The 24,563-nt window shown below is 37.2% G+C and overlaps 1 protein-coding gene across 1 annotated transcript in view; it reads right to left on the bottom strand.

Annotated features, from left to right (window-relative positions):
• Positions 1 to 1,469: 1,469 nt before the first annotated feature.
• LOC121384690 overlaps positions 1,470 to 24,563 on the bottom strand; it is a 215,488-nt gene continuing 192,394 nt past the window's right edge. The window contains exons 3-6 of the mRNA XM_041515180.1: positions 17,925 to 18,115; positions 10,371 to 11,051; positions 8,014 to 8,260; positions 1,470 to 1,717 (exon numbers count right to left, since the gene is read on the bottom strand). Of these exons, the coding sequence (XP_041371114.1) occupies positions 1,557 to 1,717; positions 8,014 to 8,260; positions 10,371 to 11,051; positions 17,925 to 18,115 (1,280 nt within the window). The 3' untranslated portion in view covers positions 1,470 to 1,556. The remainder of the gene's footprint in view (positions 1,718 to 8,013; positions 8,261 to 10,370; positions 11,052 to 17,924; positions 18,116 to 24,563) is intronic.

Genomic DNA, 24,563 nt, shown 5'->3' with positions numbered 1-24,563 from the left:
CAGCAGGTGCGCAGACCACTTAGTTACATTACCGCTAATTATAAGCACAGCCTCGGGGAAAGCAAGCCACAACTTGTGATCAGCTAAGAGAATTTAACAAATCAACGGGAACTGTCTTTGACTTCTGTGTACATACTGGTTTCGAGGTTTATTGGTAAACTGTGCAAGCAAGCTGAGATTGAGGGTGTGTAAATTTTCATTATAGGAAGTCATTTTTGCACTGAACATTTTTGAATAACTGATTGTAATACTATAGAACTGATAAATACTGTAAATCGTGATATAATAATGACTCTAAATGTTTTAGAAAAAAACCCCAGTTTAGTGACTCAATAAGGTCATCAGAATATTGCAGGCCTGGACAAGCAAATTTATAACATTATAATTTATTAACTCTCATGTTTTATACATTCTGCAATTACTGCCTTGTAAATAAACTGGTGAAATTACTTCATGGATGTCTGTCTGGGGTGGGACGTGGTCCAGTGGTAAAGCGCTCGTTCCAGCCTTTCTCGTTCCAGCCAGTGCACCACGACTGGTATATCAAAGGCTGCGGTATGTACTACCCTGTCTGTGGGATGGTGCATATAAAAGATCCCTTGCTGCTAATCGAAAAGAGTAGCCCATGAAGTGTCGCCAGTGGGTTTCCTCTCTCAATATCTGTGTGGTCTTTAACCATATGTCTGATGCCATATAACCGTAAATAAAATGTGTTGAGTGCATCGTTAAATGAAACATTTCTTTCTTTCTTTCATGGATGTCTGATACGTATTAAGTAACTTCTTCACACTGAAGATTTTAATTGTCAGAGGGGCAGTTACAACTACTGTAACTTTGCTTTGTGGAATGGCTGTAAAGCTTATGTGAGCCATAAAACTCACCTTAAGTCACTACAATTAACCTTAGCTATGATTCTTTTGTGGAATGGCTGTAAAGCTTATGTGAGCCATAAAACTCACCTTAAGTCACTACAATTAACCTTAGCTATGATTCTTTTGTGGAATGGGGCCCATGTGTATTCAGTAATTGTCTAGCCTTAGTGTCAGGCAGATTTATCTAGTCCGGTACAAAAGCTGGTAAATTCAGTCCAGTGGGTAAGAAATAAGCAGAAAAATCAAGTTAAAATGAATTAATGAATATGCATTAAGTTTAGATACTTTGTGATTTTTTACTATCATAAAAAATGTTGGTGTTTGATAGGTCTTGCTTATTTCCTTATATTTGTAACTTGCTTATATTTGTAACTTGCTTATATTTACCATATACACATTTTTTTAAAAGATGAGATGATGTTGTTTACTTTTTTCTTATTTTTTTTTAACAGAATCAGAAGAATCATGTTTACAAAACGTGGACGCCTAGGTAATTTTTCAAGCATTATTTCTCTGTTAAAGTCATTTTGCAGAAATGGAACAATAATTTTCTCAAAACTCGGATGTCTAATGTTTTGGCTACCTGCATGAATTCTGCCACCAAGCATTATTAATTTGTCTGTTAAGAAACTTTACACAAACAAAACAATCATTTTCACAAAACTGGGCCATCTACTGTTGTGGCTATACCTGGATGAGTTCTGCCACCAATCCCTCCAGCGAAGCTGCCTGTACGTGTTGATCATTGTTGTACACCACTATGCTCCCCATGGCCATCAACTCTATAAAACAGTCCTCTGGTGAATGCACTTGAAGTAATGGGTTGCAAGGAAGCTCTTTGAAAGCTGCAAAGAAAAAGAAAATGCACACAGTGTTATTACAGATCTAAAAAGAAAATCTAGACAATGTTATTACAAATAAAAAACCAAAATGAATGCAATATTATACAAATAAAAACCCAAACAAAAATGAACGCAATGTTATTACAGATAAAAAGAAATTGCACACTGTAATTATGGACAACAATTTGAGTCTGTAAATACAGTACAGCAATTAAATCTGCCATATGAGGCATGTGGAGCTTCTATTACTCAAGGCATTTTCTTTATAATACATGCACAGACGTGAATGTATTGGAGTAATGGCGCTTCTCATTTCAAAAAATTAATTTTCAGTCTTGTTGAAAATTTCAGTGTAATAAATTCAACTTTTTAGCTGTATTTTTTTATGAGTATATACATATACATGCAGTTGAAGATATATTACTTACATTCAGTGGCGTAGTGTGGGTTGCCAGTGCCCGGGGCAAGGCAAGTATTGCACCCCCTAACCAGTGGACCGTTAGTACTCCCTGAGTCCCTTCTACCAGTTCAGAATTTTGCGCCCAAGGCAACTGCCCCGGTGGCCCTGCCCACGATACGCCACTGCTTACGTTTCAAAGCAAAGGTTAATAAATAATGGTGGCACGAAGCATAAATTATGCAACTTGTGCAGTTTGTTATGACCATGCAAACGGGAGAGACGTGCTACAAACATTGGAACACAGACAACAAGTCTTCTGTATTTGCCCTCTTGCCAGTTTGTGTAGGAACTCAATACCAAACATGAAGAATGCTTATTAATGAATGAAATTTGTGGCATGTGCTGCCTTGTTTGTGGGAAAGTAAATATAAAACTTCCATTGTTATTAATGGAAAAATGTAGTAGGTTTCTTCGGAAGGCTATGCATCAGAATTGCCCAAATGTCTGACATCCAATAGTCGATGATTAATTAATCAATGTGCTCCAGTGGTGTCGTTAAACAGAACAAATGAACTTTTTTTTTAAATAAAAGGAGGCATGTTAGTTAGACAATTCCTTGAATGGCTGGTCTCCATATCCAGTGATGATGTAAAATCAGCACAAACTGTACAATTAATGTAATTACAATATAATATAAAGTATTATTATATAACATTTTGTGAGATACATTGTACCTGTATCTTAAAATATCAGTGAAATAAAAGTGTTATCAATCACTCAGTGATGATAACACATTTTAGAGTGAAAATTTCACTATTTCACTCTAAAATGTGTTATCGTCACTGTAGAAAGTGTTATCTTCACTGTAAGAAAGCCGGAACTATTTTGCTGCTGGCATTTTAAAAATAAAGGTAAATTATCAAAAGTTATATAATAAATACAAAATTTTATGTTTTTTGTCAAATATGATTTATATCTCATCTCGTGAAGTTTGCAATCATATAAATTGTGAGATATGATTGCAAACTTCACTCGATGAGATATAAACCATATTTGACAAAAAACATGTAATATCCTTTATTTACACCGAGCCGAGTGTAAATGTACAAGTGATTAAAAACTGCAAACAGAACAACAGAAAATCCATGGAATTAAATGTCACACCTACCATAAACATATTTCATCGTACTGTGATGAAAATCCACAGCTGCAACTACATGTATAAACCAAGTTTTATTGACCAAAGATTTATAATTTGAGAAAAACTGATCTAAATGCTAAACTTTACAGCAAAAGTTGACATCATCACAGTCAGAAAAGTGTTAACTATATCTCACCTTTTTACTTCATACAGATGAGACAATTACACAGAGAGAGGGAGAGAAAGTGAGAGAGAGTGAGAGAAAGTGAGAGAGAGTGAGAGAAAGTCGGAGACAAGGGTAAATTCACTGGATATTCAGTTTTCGAAATAAGCACTTGTCCGTTCATCCTGACAAGTGAAAGTCTGCTCGGACAAGCAAAATGTACCTCAATGTTTGTCCAGTGGACAAGCAAAAATGTTCAATGCAGTTTAATTTTGAGCAATGAAAAATACGGCTCTTGTACTTGAATGAAACAAAACATTTATTTGGACAAGTGAAAATATTGCTGGACAAGTAGATTTCTCGATATACTTGTCCGGTGGACAAATGAAAAATTCTGCTTATTTCTATCACTGATGTTGAACATTGACAGTGTAAACCAAAAATGATAAAGTCCTTGTGTGTCTCATCCCATTGTACTAAGTAACCTAGCACTATTAAATAGTAAGCCAGCTGCGAGTTAAAGAGTACGACTCATTTCGTAAGACCAGATCACATGTAATATATGTTTGTATCAATTTTACCAAGAGTAAATTATGGTTTTTATATCATTTAAGCTGGAGACTAATGAGACATTATATATCAAATTATCCCTTCTTGTACAGCATGATGTCTATAACACTTTTTGTTTTTCCTCCGACTCTATAGCTTTAATTTAACACACTGATTTCCCAGTGTGAAAGATAAAAAACACACTAATGAATGCTGATGATATCATACTGCTGAAAGCATTTGCAAGGTTGTGCAACATACAGAGTAACTGGTGGGGTTTTTCTCCTTTAATTTCAGTGCATTATAATATGGAAGCCATGTGAACTATAAATGTAATAACAACTGTATGGACTTCAAAAAGGGCATTGGATCCACCACCAACCTTTCCATAAATGTATTGATATCTATACCTCACACGTAAATTGTATGGAGTTCAGTGGGCAATGGATAAATCACCAACTTTTCCATGAATTTAATAGTATGTGTATCTGCAAATTTACTGATATCTATACCTCACACACACATGTAAATTGTATGGCGTTCAAAAAGGGCACTGGATCCACCACCAACCTTTCCATAAATTTATTGAAATCTATACCTCACACGTAAATTGTATGGAGTTCAGAGGGCATTGGATATACCACCAACTTTTCCATGAATTTAATAGTATGTGTATGTGTAAATTTACTGATATCTATACCTCACACACACATGTAAATTATATGGCGTTCAAAAAGGGCACTGGATCCACCACCAACCTTTCCATAAATTTATTGAAATCTATACCTCATACATGCATGTTACTCGTGTTAAAAACAAGAATTCCGCTAAATTAAATGTCTTACCTACTTTTTCAGTGCACTGTGATGAACATTCATAGGTTAAACTATAAACCAAGTTTCAATGTCCTTGGACACTTATAGTTTGTGAGAAACTAATCTGAGCACAAAACTTTAGCATAAAGCTTTTAACGCAAAAGTTGATTCCGTCATAAAAGTAATACCTACATGTATATGAAGGCAAGACAAAACCCGCATAATGAACGTAGTTTAAACAGCTCTACAAGGCCCAGAAAGTGCATATGAGTTTAGGCTATAATTGTGACAAATATATTCTGTGAAAGTGTATTCATTAACAGGCATTTACCACAGCATGGGTCTACTTTTTAATCTTAAAATTATTATCACAATCAGTAACCACATATTATTTTTTTCAAACAGCTTACTATAATAATAAGTGTAAAAATTAATTAGCACCTCATGAGACTTATTATGTGATCATATGAAAATGTTAGGTATACACAGGGCTCGAAACGGCCTATGGGCCAGGTCGCAAAAGGTGACTGATATTAAAAAATAATCTTATTTGGGTGATCTTCTTTAGAGCTATAACATATAAGCCACTATTAATATTTGTATTACATATATTTATAATAATTTATTCCACATTAAAATCTTGCTCATGGTTCGCTTACCATAATTTGCCAGCATCAATCAATATTTTTGGGGCCACCATATTTTGGGGCAAGTTTCGAGTAGCTCTGTATACATGTGCATAAAGTTGTACAAGGGAATGTAGACTGGCGAGTTAAGTTTTTTTTAGGGGATCAAGTCATGTACTTCCGGAAAATACATTTAAAAAAATAAAATTAAATTCACTTGGAGCAGGGTTGTGTGTATGTTAACCCCTAACACCTCCCCCTGCATACACCCCTTAATTTAACTTATTTTTCTGCTGAACATTAAAACTCACAAAGATAAATATACAAAATGAAAATGTACAGCCACTGTATACATGTGTATACATTTTAGAAAAAAAGAAAGAAAGGAAAAAAAATCATTCCAAGATTCTGATTGAGTTATTATAAATTACATGTACTGTGCCAGATGAAAATTAAATGACAAAAAAATGCATGGAAGTCAGTGAACCAGTAATTTTCATTATTCTCAGAGAACCTGATTGAATATTCTGGCTTCACAATTGAATAAATGTTTCACCAACTTTCTATTATTGATTGACATTGACTGTGTCCTTTCCCCCTGGAAAGTTATCTGCCGTTTCAAGCAATCTTCATAAAAGGACAGTTCCATGTTACAGTGCAGGAATATAGCACAAGCAGTTTAAATCGATGGTATACATTGTCGTTGTTGAATGGCGTTATATATTACTAGCTGTGGATAGCTATCACATTCCCTCCTCCTCACCCTCCATCCTAGATATATTAATTAAAAATAATTTCCATCATATTTGATTAATTTTGAAAGCAAATACTATTACAGTGTAAGCTGTCTAAACTGTGCTATCAATAACCACCGGAATCCTGACAAAACAGGCCAAGTTTCATTACAAGTATCAAATTTTCTAAATTCTAAAAGGCCACCCTTTAAACATGATGATGATGAATGACTGGTTATTTGAGACAATCATATATTATATGGCCTTGTAGTTTTCAGGTCTACATAGTGTAAAAAAAAAAAAAAAAAAAAAAAAAAAAATTAAAATTAGCATTAAATTTTTAGAATTTGTTTTCCAAATGATTAAAAGACCTTGAACAATATAGCTAATCACAATCAATCTTGATCAACATTTTGATTGCTCATATAGTGAAACACCTCTAAACCCTCTGGACCATGAAAAATGTCCTGTATTAAGAGGTATCCAGTTTAGAGAGGTTAAGTTCTTTACTGATTTTTAAAAAAGGACCATGAGAAATGTCCGGTTTTGAGGAAATTCCGGTTTACAGAGGGTCAGGTTTTGAGAGTACACACCTGATACGCAGTCAGCCTAGGATCGATCCCCGTCGGTGGGCCCATTGGGTTATTTCTTGTTCCAGCCAGTGCACCACGACTGGTATATCAAAGGCCGTGGTATGTGCTATCCTGTCTGTCGGATGATGCATATAAAAGATCCCTTGCCACTAACAGAAAAATGTAGTGGGTTTCCTCTCTATGACTGTGTCAAAATGACCATATGCTTAACATCCAATAGCCGATGATTAATAAATCAATGTAATCTAGTGGTGTTAAACAAAATAAACTCATCAGGTAGACACACACAGTATAATGAGAAAATCACTATTCCATCCTTCCTGCTGTTCTCTGCAATTATCCGGATATTATTTTTTAAATGTTCTTGTTAATAATTTTGTCCTCTTTTGTTAATAATTTTACCCAAATTAATGTTTTCCTTAGTCAAACAAAATATTTTTAAAATACAGATTCTATAGGTTTTGAAAGAAAGAAAGAAAGGTTTTATTTAACAACGCACTCAACAAATTTTATTTACGGTTATATGGCGTCAGACATATGGTTAAGGACCACACAGATTTTGAGAGGAAACCCACTGTCGCCACTACATGGGCTACTCTTCCGATTAGCAGTAAGGGATCTTTTATTTGCACTTCCCACAGGCAGGATAGCACAAACCATGGCCTTTGTTGAACCAGTTATGGATCACTGGTCGGTGCAAGTGGTTTACACCTACCCGTTGAGCCTTGCGGAGCACTCACTCAGGGTTTGGAGTCGGTATCTGGATTCAAAATCCCATGCCTCGACTGGGATCCGGAACCCAGTACCTACCAGCCTGTAAACCGATGGCCTAACCACAACGCCACCGAGGCCGGTCTATTGGTTTTGATTGATTGATTTTTAAATATAATAATTTTGTCCTCTTTTGTTGATAATTTTACCCAAATTAATGTTTTCCGTAGTCAAACAAAATTTAAAAAAATACAGATTCTATAGGTTTTGGCCAATTGATTTTCAAATATACTCTCTGAATTCAATCATGTCCAATTTGTGTCAGCCAACATAAACCCTGATCAATTCTAACCATCTAGTAATACTTTTCCTATTAAAAGATGCAGTTCCTTATCTTTATGCAACATGAACCATCAAGTACTGTCAGAATTGTTTAGTTTTTTCCGGTGGGTTTTTTTTTTTGCCGTAAAGTATCACAGCTGAAGCTGAAGAATCCTGGCTAAATTATTCTAAAGTAGCGGTACTAAAATACACAAATCCGAGCGTGATCCACTCAAAAAAACTTACGCCTGCGATCAAACAGGTCAACCCGACCGCCCAGCTTGTGCAGCATGCCCATGTAGACGAGGATTCGCGCGGCGTGATACTTGACGAACTTTGCATACTTGGTGCTGTGGTTGGTGTAGTACCACTCGTCCGATGGAAGAAGGAGTTGCATCAACATGTCGGAGATGTCAGCGTCGTTCAACGCTTGGTGGTGGTTGGGATTCAGAGCAAGACAGGCAAGACATTGGAGCAGAAGACATAATAGTTGCTGAGAGGAGAAAAAAAAAGAAAGAAGAGAAAATGTCAAACAAGTTGCATCAAATGAGAGATTACACTAATAAGATTTTTAGTTTAAGGTGTCTAGGGAAATATGCTAATGGCTCGTAAATCAGATAGTATTAATAATCTAACGCGACTAAGTGATTTATTATTATTTTCTCGTGCTTCATGTTACTACATAAATGTAAACTACTCCTGTTTTTAATAAAATTTCTGCATGTAGTTACATTACAGAAATAAAAAAAAATCTGTATTAAGCAATCGGTGACAACATTAGTCTTTTTTAAATATTAGGGGCGGGGCGTAGCCCAGTGGTAAAGCACTCGCCTGATGCACCATCGGTTTAGGATCGATCCCCATTGGTGGACCCATTCGGCTATTTCTTGTTCCAGCCAGTGCACCACGACTGGTATACCAAAGGCCGTGGTATGTGTTACCCTGTCTGTGGGATGGTGCATATAAAAGATCCCTTGCTAGTAATGGAAAAAATTTAGCAGGTTTCCTCTCTAAGACTAGTTTGACATCCAATAGCTGATGATTAATAAATCAATGTGCTCCAGTGGTGTCGTTAAACAAAACAACCATTGGTGTTAACAATAGTATACATATTAAACTGTTTCATATGATACGTGTATGTATTGTGCACTTGGAAAGGTTATTTTAAATAACATTTAAATATTTAAAACTGTTGTCAGTTCCCTACCCTAGAATGCCCACCCACATAGGGAGGGCTTACCACACTGTCTATGAATCTGTTTTACATGTTTTATTGACAATAGCCAAACATAAAATGTACTGGTAGTGAGAAAAAATAGATGTGGCATTGGTAGTGGGTGGGCATGCTTGCACTCCCACAGCCCTCCCCCTGGCTATGCCAACATCCTTTAGCATTCCACTGGCTACACTTTATTTGCCTGTTATCTACAACATGCATTAAGCCAAAAGTGTGTCAAAGAAAAATACTTTAACAGAAAAAAAAATGTTTCAATGTAAAAACAAAAATATTCCCAATATAGCAACTTAATGACAATAACACATCAACAAACAATAACACTATTATCCATTTGGTTTCGATGATTTCTGTGAGAGTGCATACCTCATTCTATACTTGGTCTGATAGAAATAAATAAGGGATCACATGAATAGTAACAGCAAACATTAACTGCCACCAGAACCTCCATCCATAGTGTCAGGACGTTAACTGTTAGTGACGGGGACGGGACGTCGCCAAGTGGTAAAGCACCCACTTGATGCGCGGTCGGTCTAGGATCAATACCCGTCGGTGGACCCATTGGGTAATTTCTAGTTGCAGCCAGTGCACCACGAATGGTATATCAAAGGCTGTGGTATGTACTATCTTGTCTGTGGGATTGCGCATATAAAAGATCCCTTACTAATAATGGAAAAATGTAGCGAGTTTCTTCTCTAAGACTATATATGTCAGAATAACCAAATGTTTGATTTCGATGATTAGCTGATGATTAATAAATCAATGTGCTCTAGTGGTGTTGTTAAACAAAACAAACTTTAACATTTAGTACCATTCGATTCCACAGTACTAACATTCAGCCCCACATCACATCTCTGTATTTTATACATAGGCATAGTAGTGAATTAATATTTGGCCTCAAATACCATGTTCCCTTATTTCTTTCCATCAGTATGTTAAGGAGACATTGCTAGATCATTGTTGGTATCATGAAACCTGCTCAACCACAGACCTCGAATTTGGCAAATTAGAGGGCAAGGTCATTTGGCTTAGACTGATGATGATTTTATGACGTCATTACAACCAGAAAATAGGTCAAACTTCAACAAGTGTCTTAATGTAACACGTGTTCAGCACCCATTCAAAATAAAGAAATTAATTATTTCATTTTTAGTAATAAAACAACTTTAAGGCGTCTCATTCAAATATTATAACCAATTATTAACATGCAAAACAAGGCATGCCAATATGGTCATGATACTCTGTTCTATTATCCGGGCATTGGGGCATATGAAAATAGGTCATTACTGAAATTGCTGCATGGCCAGCATTAAATTCAAGCCTGGCATCCAGAAACTTTAAATAAAATGTACATGTATAGATAACTTACTGGATCATGGTTAGGATCAAGAGCCTCAACTAGAGTTCGTATATGGCCGTCACTTATCATTTTCTTCTGGACATGGGACCCGTGCGACATAACCGTTAAAATGCGCGAACTCAGGATCTGTAAACAGTGGTGCGTACAGTGGCGCCAGCGCACACTGGGCGTACACTTCTGCCTCGACCCGGTGTTCCGTTTTTGCATCGTGATGTTGTTGTGCAGGACCGCGATCACGTGACTCGGATCAAGGGAGGTAAGAATCTCCAGGGGAGTCCTGTTAATGATCACAGCAGTAGCTTTGGTCTCCTCGTCTTCGGGGTGTTCGTGCACGGTGCTTGTCCGGCGTTTGTGAAGCGATGTGATCCTATGAACTGTTGATGATGTTGATGTTGTTGATGATTCGTCCGGACAAACGTTAGCACCTTCATTTTTTCGTTTTGGCGAAGAATGTTGCAAGTCAAAAGGAGAAGACACACACTCAACACTTTTGGTCATGGAACCAAGCTCGTAGTTCTTGTGCACAATGCACATGTCTATTATTTTGTTGATTGTGTTCAGAGCAGTAAAATGTAAAGATTGTCTGCCTTTAAGTAATTCCAGTGCAGTGTTTAGCAACTTGGAGAGCTCCAACAGAATGGAATGCTTTTCCTCGTTCTTCAAGCACTTCTGCAACTGTTCAAAACAGGACTGAAAGAGAAACAGAAACCATTAGATAAAGTGTTCAAAATATGTCAAACAAAAATGTTATTATATCTTATATCTCCATAATCAAGAAAATAATTTTGGTAAAATTGAGGAATATACATATAGAAATTTTGATATATGCCAATTTCCAAATTATGAGATATGCCAATTTTCAAATTATGAGATATGCCAATTTCCAAATTATGAGATATGCCAATTTCCAAATTATGAGATATGCCAATTTTCAAATTGTGATATACGCCAATTTCCAAATTGTGAGATATGCCAATTTCCAAATTGTGATATTTGCCAATTTCCAAATTGTGAGATATCCATTGAACATATACTGATGTTAAAACAACTCAGCAACACAACAGTTTTCTCAAAACGCGATCTATGCCCATTGAACATATACTGATGTCAAAACAACTCAGCAACACAACAGTTTTCTCAAAACGCGATCTATGCCCATTGAACATATACTGATGTCAAAACAACTCAGCAACACAACAGTTTTCTCAAAACGCGATCTATGCCCATTGAACATATACTGATGTCAAAACAACTCAGCAACACAACAGTTTTCTCAAAACGCGATCTATGCCCATTGAACAGAACACTGAAACTGAGCTTCATGTGATATAAATGCTGTGTCCTGTTGAAGCAAAGGCATGTTTTCCTCAAAATGACATAAATGGATATACTGTGTTTTTTAAATGAATTCTTCATATACCGTATGAATTATTAAAAAATATATATATAATACATGTACGTGTCACAGTTTTAGTGAAAATCTGGAGAGAAGATAGAAAGAAGGAAATTAGTTTTTATTTATGGTTATATGGCATCAGACATATGGTTATGGACCACACAGATACTGAGAGAGGATACCCGCTGTCGCCACTTCATGGGCTACTCTTTTCGATTAGCTGCAAGGGATCTTTTATATGCACCATCCCACAGACAGGATAGTACATAGCATGGCCTTTGTTACACCAGCCATGGAGAAATGGCTGGAACGATAAATAGCCCAATGGGCCCACCGATGGGAATCAAACCTAGATCGACCGCACGTCAGGCAAGCACTGTACCACTGAGCTACTCCCCGCCCCCTGGGAAGTAAAGTGAATATTTACATCTAAAACACTGCAGTCAGTAATTACAGTGTAATATCATTTCCATTCATCACAAATGAGTAAATAAATGACATCAGTTTGATAAGCAAATTTGCAACACCGTTCATATATATATATATATAAACAATATAGCACATCGTAATCATAAATAGACTAAAAGTCCATCCCATCCTCCTACAAAAATGTTTTTGTTTTTTTAAATAATTTCAGTTTTGTTTGACGTAAGAAGAAAAGTAAAAGAGTTTGGAAAATAACAAACAAATACTATTTTTATGTGCAATTTAGAAAACAATCATCTCAGAAATAAATAATTTGTAGTAAATTTCATAGTATGAAAAAAATTAAGTTGTTCACTATGGGACAGACTATAAAGTATACTCATTCCCGTAAGAGACCAGTTGTATTACAGTTCACATATGTTCTCAACTACATATCATTCACGCTCGCTTAAGATATGTACAACTGAAAAAACATTTGTTGTAACATAAGCAGTCTCGTACAGGCCCGTCAGTGGGCCCATTGGGCTATTTCTCGTTTCAGCCAGTGCACCACGACTGGTGTATCAAAGGCTGTGGTATGTACTACCCTGTCTGTGGGATGGTGCATATAAAAAATTCCTTGCTGCTAACCGAAAAGAGTAGCCCATGAAGTTGCGAAGTGTGTTTCCTCTCAATATCAGTGTGGTCCTTAACCATATGTCTGACGCCATATAACCGTAAATAAAATGTGTTGAGTGCGTTGTTAAATAAAACATTTTCTTTCCTTCCTTCTTGCACAAACACTTGTTCATAATATCCTCCAAGCGGTTTCTACCATGGTAAACATGAATTTTTCAGTATAGATTTATAGAAATGACTTCTAAATCTTTTATATTAACTTTACAAGCATGACAATGAGAAAAGAACTTTTGGATGTAAAAGTGCCAGCATATCCCCCAAACGCCTGTCAACAAAAACATGACACTGGATGTCCCTTTTCACTTTCATCTTTCTGAGGCTGCATTTCATCCAGTTATCTACTCTTAACATTACAGAACTACAGTTTAGAACTGATAATAAAGATCATTTAACTCATCTGTCACTACCTATACCAGACAGATATTTAATTACGATAAAACACTTTAAACAGTTCATCCATATCACAACATTGTTAGAATGTAACCATGACAGCCATGTGAACCAATAAATGACACTAATGTTCTTTTATTGTACTGTATGGGGGAAATGCCATCAGAAGCTGTAAGTTATGTACAATCAAAAAATGTTTTCATTACCAAGTGCATCATCCCAGTGCTGCATGATACATTTTAACATGATTATTTGAAACTTTGTTAGAATCTGAACAACAAAACCAGATCATATCTCTGTACAAAGTAAAGTCTAACGGATGTTTTGACAGGGTCATTATACTGCTCTCGTAAATCAGGAGCATAACCTACAGGATGACACAAAAGATTTCATAACTGAATTAATTTGTAGATTAAATATTTAGATTTATAATATCTACTACAATATCTATTAAACATATATAACAGATATTTAATAGATATTATAAAATCTATTAACACAAACATATTTTTGTCTTAAGTATGTTAATCTGATATTAATATAACTTTTTCTGGTCTTTACAGTTACAATTTGAAATCAAATTAAATCTCTACATGTCTGATGTCTCATAAATCAACTCTATAAGGCGGGATGTAGCCCAGTGGTAAAGTGCTCACTTCATGTGCGGTCAGTCTAGGATCGATCCCCATCAGTGGGCCTATTGAGCTATTTGTCGTTCCAGTCAGTGTACCATGACTGGTATATCAAAGGCTGTGGTATGTGCTATCCTGTCTGTGGTATGGTGCAGATAAAAGATCCCTTGCTACTAGTGAAAAAATGTAGCGGGTTTCCTCTCTATGACTGTGTCAAAATGATCATATGTTTGACATCCAATAGCCGATGATTAATAAATCAATGCACTCTAGTGGTATCGTTTAAAAAAAAAAAAATAATAATAATCTGTACATGACTGTCTCATAAATCAACTGAATTAAAACGTAAAAAAGAGGAAAGAAAAAGTATACAAATGTATACACCTACACAGCTTCCTCCCACCTTTATATAAATATTTCACCACTTTCTCAATAATTTTGACAATTAAATAAAACCAAAAAACCCACATTAATACTGGTATTTCAGTTGAACTGCTGAAAGCTAGTCATTATAGCATATAACAAGGTGTGTGTGTTTGTGCATGTACACATTTGTGTGTGTGTGTGTGTGTATTTCTACCTTTTTAAACATTCCAACTAATGGCTACCCTATTTCCATCCCAGGTTATGGAAAAGAATCAGTGACAATGAAAAAATCCAATATGTCTCCAAAGACCGGCTACAGAGCCACAATGAAAGTGATCTCCAGAGTTTAATTTTTCCACTCAAATATCTAAATGCTTAGGAAAATCAATACTTTTACATCAAGGTTAACACCAGATCACCAACTGTGCACAGACAATGAACCAGGTTCAAGATAAGTTTGCCCTAAAAATTGCACAGGGTTATAGCTAGCTAGTTTATGATGTATTGTATATTAGTTCAAACAGTGATGAGCATGGTTAGCCATAAACGTCTAGTGATAGCCATGTCAATAAATGATGGCTGGATTTCACTCGTGCTTCAGTGCCCAGGCACAAAAAATCCATTATCCGTGTTCAGAAGTCCCCATCTCCGTGTGTTATATACGTAGTATATGGCTACAGAAATAGTCCTAAGCACATTAATGTTATTAGGTCCATCAGAGACAACTTCAACTGAGGGTGACTCGAGGGCTGAAGTATATATATATATGATTAATACTGATAACAGACGTCCACAAGACCAAATGTGGTTTTGACAGATTGTCTAATTTTACAAGAATGACACTATATAATACAAGTAGTAATTAAGTGCATTATTTGTTGACACACACATGTATCTCTTTGCCTATTGTTAAACATTATTCCAATGTATGGATGTACACTAGGTTCTCCATGGGGAATTTTTCTGTCTATTTTAATTATCCTATTCAGCCTATGATTTTCAGTTTACATATACAATTTCAATTAATGGCTGGTGCCCGTGTTGGCCTCAGCTAGGTCCCCATATTCACCTTAGCTAGGTCCCCATATTCACCTTTGCTAGGTCCCCATATTCACCTTTGCTAGGTCCCCACGTCTGCCTCTGATAGAACTCTACATTGACCTCTTCTAGGTCCCAACACTGACCTCTTCTAGGTCTCAACACTGACCTCTTCTAGGTCCCAACACTGACCTCTTCTAGGTCCCAACACTGACCTCTGATAGATCTTTACATTCGCCTCTGCTAGGTCCCCACACTGACCTTTGATAAATGTCTACACAGACCTCTGCTAGGTCTCCACACTGACCTCTAATAGATCTCTACATAGACCTTCGCTAGGTCTCCATATTCGTCTCTGCTAGATCCCAACACTGAACTCTGATAGATCTCTACATTGACCTCTGATAGATCTCTACATTGACCTCTGCTAGGTCCTCACTTTGACTTCTGACAGATCTCTACATTGACCTCTGCTAGATCCCCACATTGACCTCTGCTAGATCTCTACACTGAACTCTGCTAGGTCTCCACATTGACCTATGTTAGGTCCTCACAATGGCCTTGATTAAATGAGTCCATCAAAATTCCAGAAAACAAGATAATGAATACTATATAATAGGTATTTAAAGTTAAAATTAGCAAACATTTATAGATCTATTCCAGTGAACACAACGGCATGTGTACAGCATTAACAATACAACTCCTTCCTAATTAGCTTACATGTTTTCTAGTGGAAACTGTAACAACTGATGATCGATGAAGAAATTTCAACTGATTGACAACACTATAGATCTAGGGAACTATAGGTCTACAAGCCTTGGAATTTTTTTTCAAAATGGTGGGATTTATTTACTCTTCACCAACACTTCTATATTGCAGTGGATGATTAAAGTCTGGATTTTTCTTTTGTATTTTGTTCCCACAAGAATGCTATGTTGTTCCCAGAAAAAGACGTATGTTGTTTTAAACATTAAATAAGTAAAGTTTATGTTTAACTAACATATTTATTTTAAAATGTGATGCCCAAGTACTAGTAAGCTGATGTCACTTTTAACAGGAAATAAGGTTACAATTATCTTGGAAACGTGATATTAGGTGGGAACATCATACAAGAGTTTCTTTTCTTTAACGTCACCACTAGATCACATTGATTCATTAATCATTGGCTATTGTATGTCAAACATTTGGTAATTTTGACATACACCCTTAAAGACAACCCATTACATTTCTTCATAGATAGAAGCACATACCACAGCCTCTGATATACCAGTCGTGGTGCACTGGCTGGAATGATAAATAACCCAATGTGGCCGCCGATGGGAATTGATCCTAGATCGACTGTGCATCAAGCAAGTGCTTTACCACTAGGTTATATCCCGCAGGCATCCTGTGACAACAACACATGTTTGTCTGGGAGCATGTAATTAATAAACACTATTGTTTCTTGTAGGAACAACGAAGATTTCCTGAGGGAACAAGACAAAAAAAATAAAATGTCATTTTGGATTTAAGTCACTTAGCCTACTAAAGTTTCCAAGGTCCGTATTTATTCTGTTTCACACCAAGTTATTTTTAGCTACTATACAAACAACCTACTGCCAGCAACACAACACACTAAGTTTGAGGGCGGGATTTAGCTCAGTGGGTTGAGTGCTCGCTTGAGGTGCTTGCGCTGCAGGATCGAACCACCTCGGTTAACACTCAATATGTTGCCTTAAATGTGCAAAATTAATGTGTTTAACTCTCAATATTTGACTTATATGTGCAAATATGTTTAACACTTAATATTTGCCTGATGTGTATTTTACACTCAGTAGCATTGTGTGTATACATGTTTAACATTCAGTATTTAATTGCGTTATGTATGTGCATATATATTTTACAATATTTGCATTATGTTTACCACTAAATTATAAATATTTACCTATGTGCATACATGTTTAACACTCAGTGTTCGCCCCATATGTGAAAACACTCAAGAGTATTTACCGTTTATGTGAAAACATGTTTAACACTCAGTATTTGCATAACATGTATATGTTTAACACTCAGTATTTGTCTCTCATGTGCATATATTTAATAGTCAATATTTACCTTGTGTATACATGTTTAACACTCAGTATTTGCCTTATGTACATACATATTTCACACTCAATGTTTGCCTTATGTGCAAACATGTTTAACACAAAAGGTTTGCCTTATGTGTAAACATGTTTAACACTCAATATTTGCCTTATGTGCAAACATGTTTAACATAAAACATTTGCCTTATGTGTATACATGTTTAACACCAAAAAATTCCTTATGTGAATACGTGTTTAATACTCAATATTTGCCCTATGTGCAAACATGTTTAACATAAAACATTTGCCGTATGTGTATACGTTTAACACAAAAAAATTGCCTCATGTGTATACGTGTTTAACACAAAAAAATTGCCTCGTGTGTATACGTGTTTAACACTCAATATTTGCCTTATGTGCAAACATGTTTAACATAAAACATTTGCCGTATGTGTATACATGTTTAACACTCAATATTTGCCTTATGTGAATACATGTTTAACACTCAATATTTGCCTTAATATGTGCAAACATGTTTAGCACTGTTTGTTTTACGACTCTGTAAGATCCTTACTTGGACTATTTGATTGAAGAGCTCGTTGACCGCTTTCTCGATGCCGGGACAGTCGAGCCCATCTATAACGGTGAGCACGTTGCGCATGTAGACCGCCAGACCGTCGAGCATCGTCGGGATGCACTCCCAGTTGGAGGCCAGCTTCACCAGCGTACACAGGGACCGCTCGGCATCGTCCGTCGACGACTTGTCTGAAACACACAAAATAAAGAAATTAAACAGCGGAAGGAAGGAAATGTTTTATTCAATATTGGATGTCAAACATTTGGTAATTCTAATTTCTGACATAATAGTCATCAGTGGAAACCTGCTACATGTTTCCATTAGCAGCAAGGAATCTTTTATATGCACTTTCCCCACAGACAGGAAAGAACATACCACGGCCTTTAACCAGCTGTGGCTGTCACCAGTATATACATGTATGCAGCAGAATGCAGTGCAACACAAGTTCACAACGACACCACAAATGAATTACTGAACAATGTCAGTTGTCAACTGACATTGTTCAGCAATTCATTTGTGATGTTGTTTAACATTGAAGCATACCTTGTATTTATACATTAAATGTCTTATGTTAAAGGAACAAATGTCAATCCTGAGTTTGTTGCCATTAATCTGTACCAGACGCAACAAAAACAAAACAAAATGACTGCCCCCCAGTTAGCAGGAATGATAAAGTTTTTTTTATTAACTCTAAAATGACTAGTAATTTTTTATTTTTTTTAAGTGTCAGTATGTGTTGGTGGTCTGGGTATGCATCTTTCCAACACATAAGTCTCATGTTTGAGTTTAATTGCCAAAGGACAAGGACATAGCTCAGTAGTAAACCTACGATCGACGCCCAATTTATGCATATAAAAAAACAACATTGCTACTAATGGAAACCTGCTACATTTTCCCCTTAGTAGCAATTAGGATCTTTCATATACATCATCCCACAGACAGGATTGCACATACCACAGCCTTTGACATACCAGTCGTGGTACACTGGCTGGCATGAGAAATAGCCCAATAGGCCCACCGACAGGGATCGATCCCAAACCAATCACACATCAAGCATACAAATGTCCCTCTAGTTCTCAAATGGTAGAGTACTCAGGCTACCTTCTGTCTAAAGTTAAAGTTTTACAACACCACTTGAGCACATTGATTTCTTAATCATCCAACTACTGGATGTCAGACAATTGGTAATTATGACATGTCGTTTTAGAGAGAAAACCTCATACAATTTCCATTAGTAGCAAGGGATCTTTTATATGCACCATCCTACAGATCCACAGCCTTTGATATACCAGTCGTGGTGCACTGGCTGGAACGAGAAATAAAGCAATCATGGGCCAATGGACCCACTGATAGGGATCGATCCTAAACCGAGCGCTTCACCACTGTCACTGTGGCACTGACTGGTCCACGTCCCGCACCACCGTCTGGCTAAACGGCTTCTGGTCTGGGCGGCTTAATAAACCAGGAATTTTCCACCAGGGTCCCATTTTCGATGAGATTGGGAAAATGAGCGTAAAGCTACCGATGTTCGGACCCACGGTACACCTGGATAAGTCCCCGAATAAACAGTGGCGAGTTCACCTCGTATACATAATGTGCATAGGCCCCCATATGAAATACTATTATTACAAAGTTCAAATTAAAACTGCACTGAAAACATCGATCGATTGATATGCATGCATACAGACAGACAGAAAGGAGGGTACACATGCGACAAGTTGTCCTTTTCCATCTGCGACAAACCATTTACCGTCTACTGTTGTCACGTGACTTAAACAAGTTGATACCGAAGCCTAAGAATGACGCAATTTCATTGGTTTATCTTAAAGTTTAAAGGCGCTGTTATATGTCAGAGTTGCGATAATGGCGGATCCCGCCAAAAATATTAAAACATTTTTGCTTTGAAATATAAATTTTATACCTTCAGCTATATGCCTATAAAAATACAACCAAATAATTTCATTTACTTGTAGAAACAAAATTATTTTAGAGGGGAATCTTGAGAGTGTCATGCATTAGTTGACTAGTGATGTTGGTGTTTTAGGCTGTGTATGCTAGGCTACACATTCAACACACCAAGTTCACCGACAAGGTTTTGCGGTCAACTGAAAACAGACATATAGATGGTGACCATGCTATATTTAGCCACGAGTTATTCGGGAAACCCCTCTTGTCGTCCAGTGCAAGACTTTTAAAAATGATTATTCTACAGTTAATTATGAAAACAAATAGGCCCCCCCTACGCGTGGGATCGATTAATTTGTAGTTATATATTATAAATAAATGTAAAAATAACGAAATAGTGTTGTTTCAACTTTGATATAGGACCTTTAACTAACAGCTATATTAACCACTAAGGGATGAACTTTCCAATATGGGCAACCTAGGGAGGCACCACAGCATCTTAGAGGTCTAATTAACGAGCTACTCTCGATTCACTAATGTCAAAACCTATACTAGCTCTGCCATTTACTTTTTGACCAACCGTTAAAAATTGCGCCAAATTTCCTCAATCCAAATTGCGCACCTTTTCTCTTTGGCATATAATTGCTCCATTCAAAATTCCATACCCTCCCCCCCCCCCCCCCCCCGTATGCTACCGACTTGGTCAGGCTGCTGGTGCTCCCTTGCACCTGCCAGTGCAGGCGGTCTCTCCTCTCCCCCCCCCCCCCCCTCCCCACCTTTCCTGTCATGACAGGCGTGCGCTACAACAGCTTGTTCTGAATGTGCACGTAAAACCCTATGACATGACATGACATAAATTTTCCAACGAATATCATGTTAACAACATGCACAAATCATGTTAAAATGCTAACATTGGCTCGGGAAGTAGGCCCTATTTATTTTTTGTTATTCTATACCAGGCGAACATTTATTTAAATAGGTGGCAAAAAAATCAGGAAGTCTAGCGCGCAAACTAGCTGACTGTAACCATCACATTCATCAAAAGTCAGTCTTTAAAAAAAAAAAAATGTCTAGGGAGCGCAACCAATTGCTGGCCCACCGGAATATGCGTCAGACGAACGTTTGCTAGACTAGTTTTTGTTCTTCATGCCGAAAGACCACATAGCAAACCAGTCAAATCGCTCGTAAACCTTAGCGTTGTTCATTCATTATCGTTCGAGGCATGGGGTAGGGTACCGTGTTATATCCCAGTCTGACAAAAGCGAACGGTCATCATAAATCAATTTCATTATCCCTCACAAATGAATAAAATTGTGCTAATCTTGTATTTTAGGGTAAACGCCAGAATGACGTCATCAGGAAAAATTTAAGGATAAAAAAAAATAATGTGATCAAATGGGCATTTGCTGACTTAGGTGCCTGTTTTTGGATAAAATAACAAATAATCCTTGAATTAATATGTATGGTATAAAGGAATATGTGACTTGCAAACAGCGTGATTTGAAAAAACATTGCAATCACACAACGTGCACTTGTTAAGTGCATACGTGATGATGAAGCGCCATCATCTTCACAATAATCAATTTTATCTACTACTTAGTGATGAATGTGAAAATGATGTCTAAATATAAAAACAAAACCAAGCTAAGGGACCATTCAAAAATTGTGAGGGGGGTTGGGGGGGGGGGCAAATGGAACTTAAAGTTGAGTAGAAGATTCGATTGGCCTTTGCAATAGGGAAGTACTCCATCCATTACAAGGCAGAATCAGTAGTCTTGAGATTTGCAGCACCTGATTAAGGCTATTGTAAAGCACACATACAAGAGGCGTTGGCCACAATCCCCAAGTCTTAACAACGGGTACAACTATAGTTCGTCCCATCATTCTATATTTTTGTTGTTGTTGTTGTTGTTGTTTTGTGGGGGTGGGTTTTTTTGGGGGGGGGGGGGGGGGGTTGTGGGTTTGATTTGTAAATAGTTTCCGTTTGGTTTGACGTAAGAAGAAAGGGAAAGTGTTTTGGAAATAACAAATAAATACTATTTGTGTGTGCAATTTACAAATCAGTCGGCTCAGAAGTAAATAGCCTGTAGTGAATTTCATAGTATGAAACAAGGCGTTCCCTGTGGGACGGACTATAATATTAAGTACTACACACTTTCAAGAGAAAACCAGGTTACGATGGAAAGGCGGAGAACAGGGTATTGTATACTCAGTCACTACTACAGTGTGATTTTTATTTGGGGGGTTATTAAAAGTAATTTACACATTTCAAACTACATGTATAAGAAATTACGTTAATTTGATGAGTCAGTTGTTGTTTAGTTGGTATTTGTATATTCGCTCGTCATTCCCATCGAATATTCGAATACCATTTTCAGTTCGAGTACCGAGCACTACTATAAATGTCTGCGCTGTTTCTTCTGTCGTAGAGTATAGCATCGACCTGCTCGGTCACTGCCCTCAAAAATGGAATAATCCAAAAACCAATTCAAGCAAAATCAGAGGCACTTTTTATCCTACCACTTCTCTCGCACAGAAAGACTGAAGCTGTTTTATTGGATAAAATTTACATGACAGAAACCTCTACCTGTTTCCGAAGAACGAATGATAATAATTTCAAAGAATATAGTTCTTAACACAGTTGTGTCAAAGGATATTTACCGCAACATATTTGCGGTAAATATATTAGACGTTTCATCAGGCAAAAATCAACATTCGAGTGAAACCAACTTATTAAATAAGTAATTAATTTTTACCGTTCATGTTTATTCATAAACCATTGACTTCTTTTCGCCCGGTCACTTAATAAGGAGGACATCGAAACATTTTCACATGATAAATATTAAGGTTAAACACTGCTAATATCTACAGCAAATAAACCCTGTCAGTTTTAATTTCTTAAAAGATGGATTATGTTTAACAACACAGGATCTAGGTGACCTTTACAGAGGACTAATATTCACAAGTTTTCAAGAAATGATAACGCACCTTGTTCCACTTTATATTGGAACTTACTGGGTGTTTACATTCATTAAGACGTGGTCTTGAAAAGGCAAGCTTGTTTGGACAGACAGTGACCAAACGCGTGAAATGTGCTTGAAGGAAGGAAGGAAATGGATTATTTAACGAAGCACTCAACACATTTTATTTACGGCTATATGGCGTCGGACACATGGTTAAAGACCATACAGATATTAAGGGAGGAAACCCGCTGTCGCCACTTCATGGGCTACTATTTTTCGATTAGCAGCAAGGGTTCTTTTATATGCACCATCCCACAGACAGGGTAGTACATACCACGGCCTTTGATATACCAGTCGTGGTGCACTGGCTGGAACGAGAAACAGCCTAATGGGCCCACCGACGGGGATTGATCCCAGACCGACCGCGCATCGAGCGAGTACTTTACCACTGGGCTACGTTTTTATTTTTGTACACGATTATATCCAACAATGGTTGAAGCACGCTTCCCAGGGCGTGCGCGCCGGCTATCTAGTGTGTCTCTCCAGGACAGATGTTGATGGTTAGATGTTAGTGAGGGGAAGGACTAAAGTTAAAAGGGAACATGGACCCATCTTGTCAAAAAGGCAACCCGGAATGAAAAACAAAATTGAAAAAGAAAGAAAAAACATTATTATTACGTTGGTGGGCTCTCTGGTCCCCCCCCCCCCCCCCCCCCCCCACTCCCCTGGACCTGCCTCTGAACCGGCATATAAAGACCTGACAACTTGTCATTAAGCTGTGTATTCTGTGTTGGATCCTGTACTTGGATACGAATCCAGTACCTACCAGCTTTATACTGAAAGGATTAACTACTGCGACATTTAGATTAGTCAAGTTTCGTTCTTACTTTGAGATTTGTAGAAATTAGCTAGCTTTGACACTGCACTGTTTGAGTGGTAAAAACATCAACATGGTAAAACGTTTTCTGTTTGGAGTTTCTGGGTGTTTTTGGTTTTTTTTAGGCAGAACCTGTAGGCACGAAATACATATCCAATCCGTAATTGGATGAGGTGGGGGATAGGGGTACATAAAACAAAATATTAGTTCAATCCAATTAAGTTTAGATCGTTTCATCTCCCAACACAATAATTGTATCAGAAACACAAACAAATCATTATGACAGATGATCATACAATAGGGCTACACATAGGGCCAGAAATCAGAAGGGCTACACATCTACATCATATGCCAGAAATCGTTATCAAAAGTTGCACCGTGAAACCGCGTACATTATACAAATACCACTATATTGTTTGGTGTTAACGGTCCCATACACATAAAGTACCAATAAATGTAAGTATTCGCGTGCAGAGAACTCGTGCTCTGATAATTAATTAATGTCGTGAACTGGGGGCGGGACTTAGGCAGCTGTCGAGTACACAGCTTCCATTTGAAATGCAGTGGGTCGAAGAAGCCACCAGCCAGTGCACTATTTTCTCGTTCCAACCAGTGCGCTACGAGTGATACGTCAAAGGTTCTTGTATGTGCTGCCCTACCTATACGAAATTACATATAAAATCCCATTTGCTTTTCAGTAGCAGTAGCCTGTATAATAATGGGACAGTGTTCCATATGAAATATGACTGTAACCTATATGACCCTAATGCAGAGTTCCATACGTAACGTCACTATTTAGTAGAAATATCGCAGTACAATGTTTCTTAAGAGGAGTTTGACGGAGTTGACGTCACTTCTCCCCAAGCTATACCACCGGATGTCACAAAAACG

The sequence above is a fragment of the Gigantopelta aegis genome, chromosome 10 (genome assembly GCF_016097555.1).
Source record: "Gigantopelta aegis isolate Gae_Host chromosome 10, Gae_host_genome, whole genome shotgun sequence".
NCBI lineage: Eukaryota > Metazoa > Mollusca > Gastropoda > Neomphalida > Peltospiridae > Gigantopelta > Gigantopelta aegis.
The sequence above is the reverse complement of the archived record's forward strand: the minus strand, read 5'-3'. Positions and strand labels throughout refer to the sequence as shown.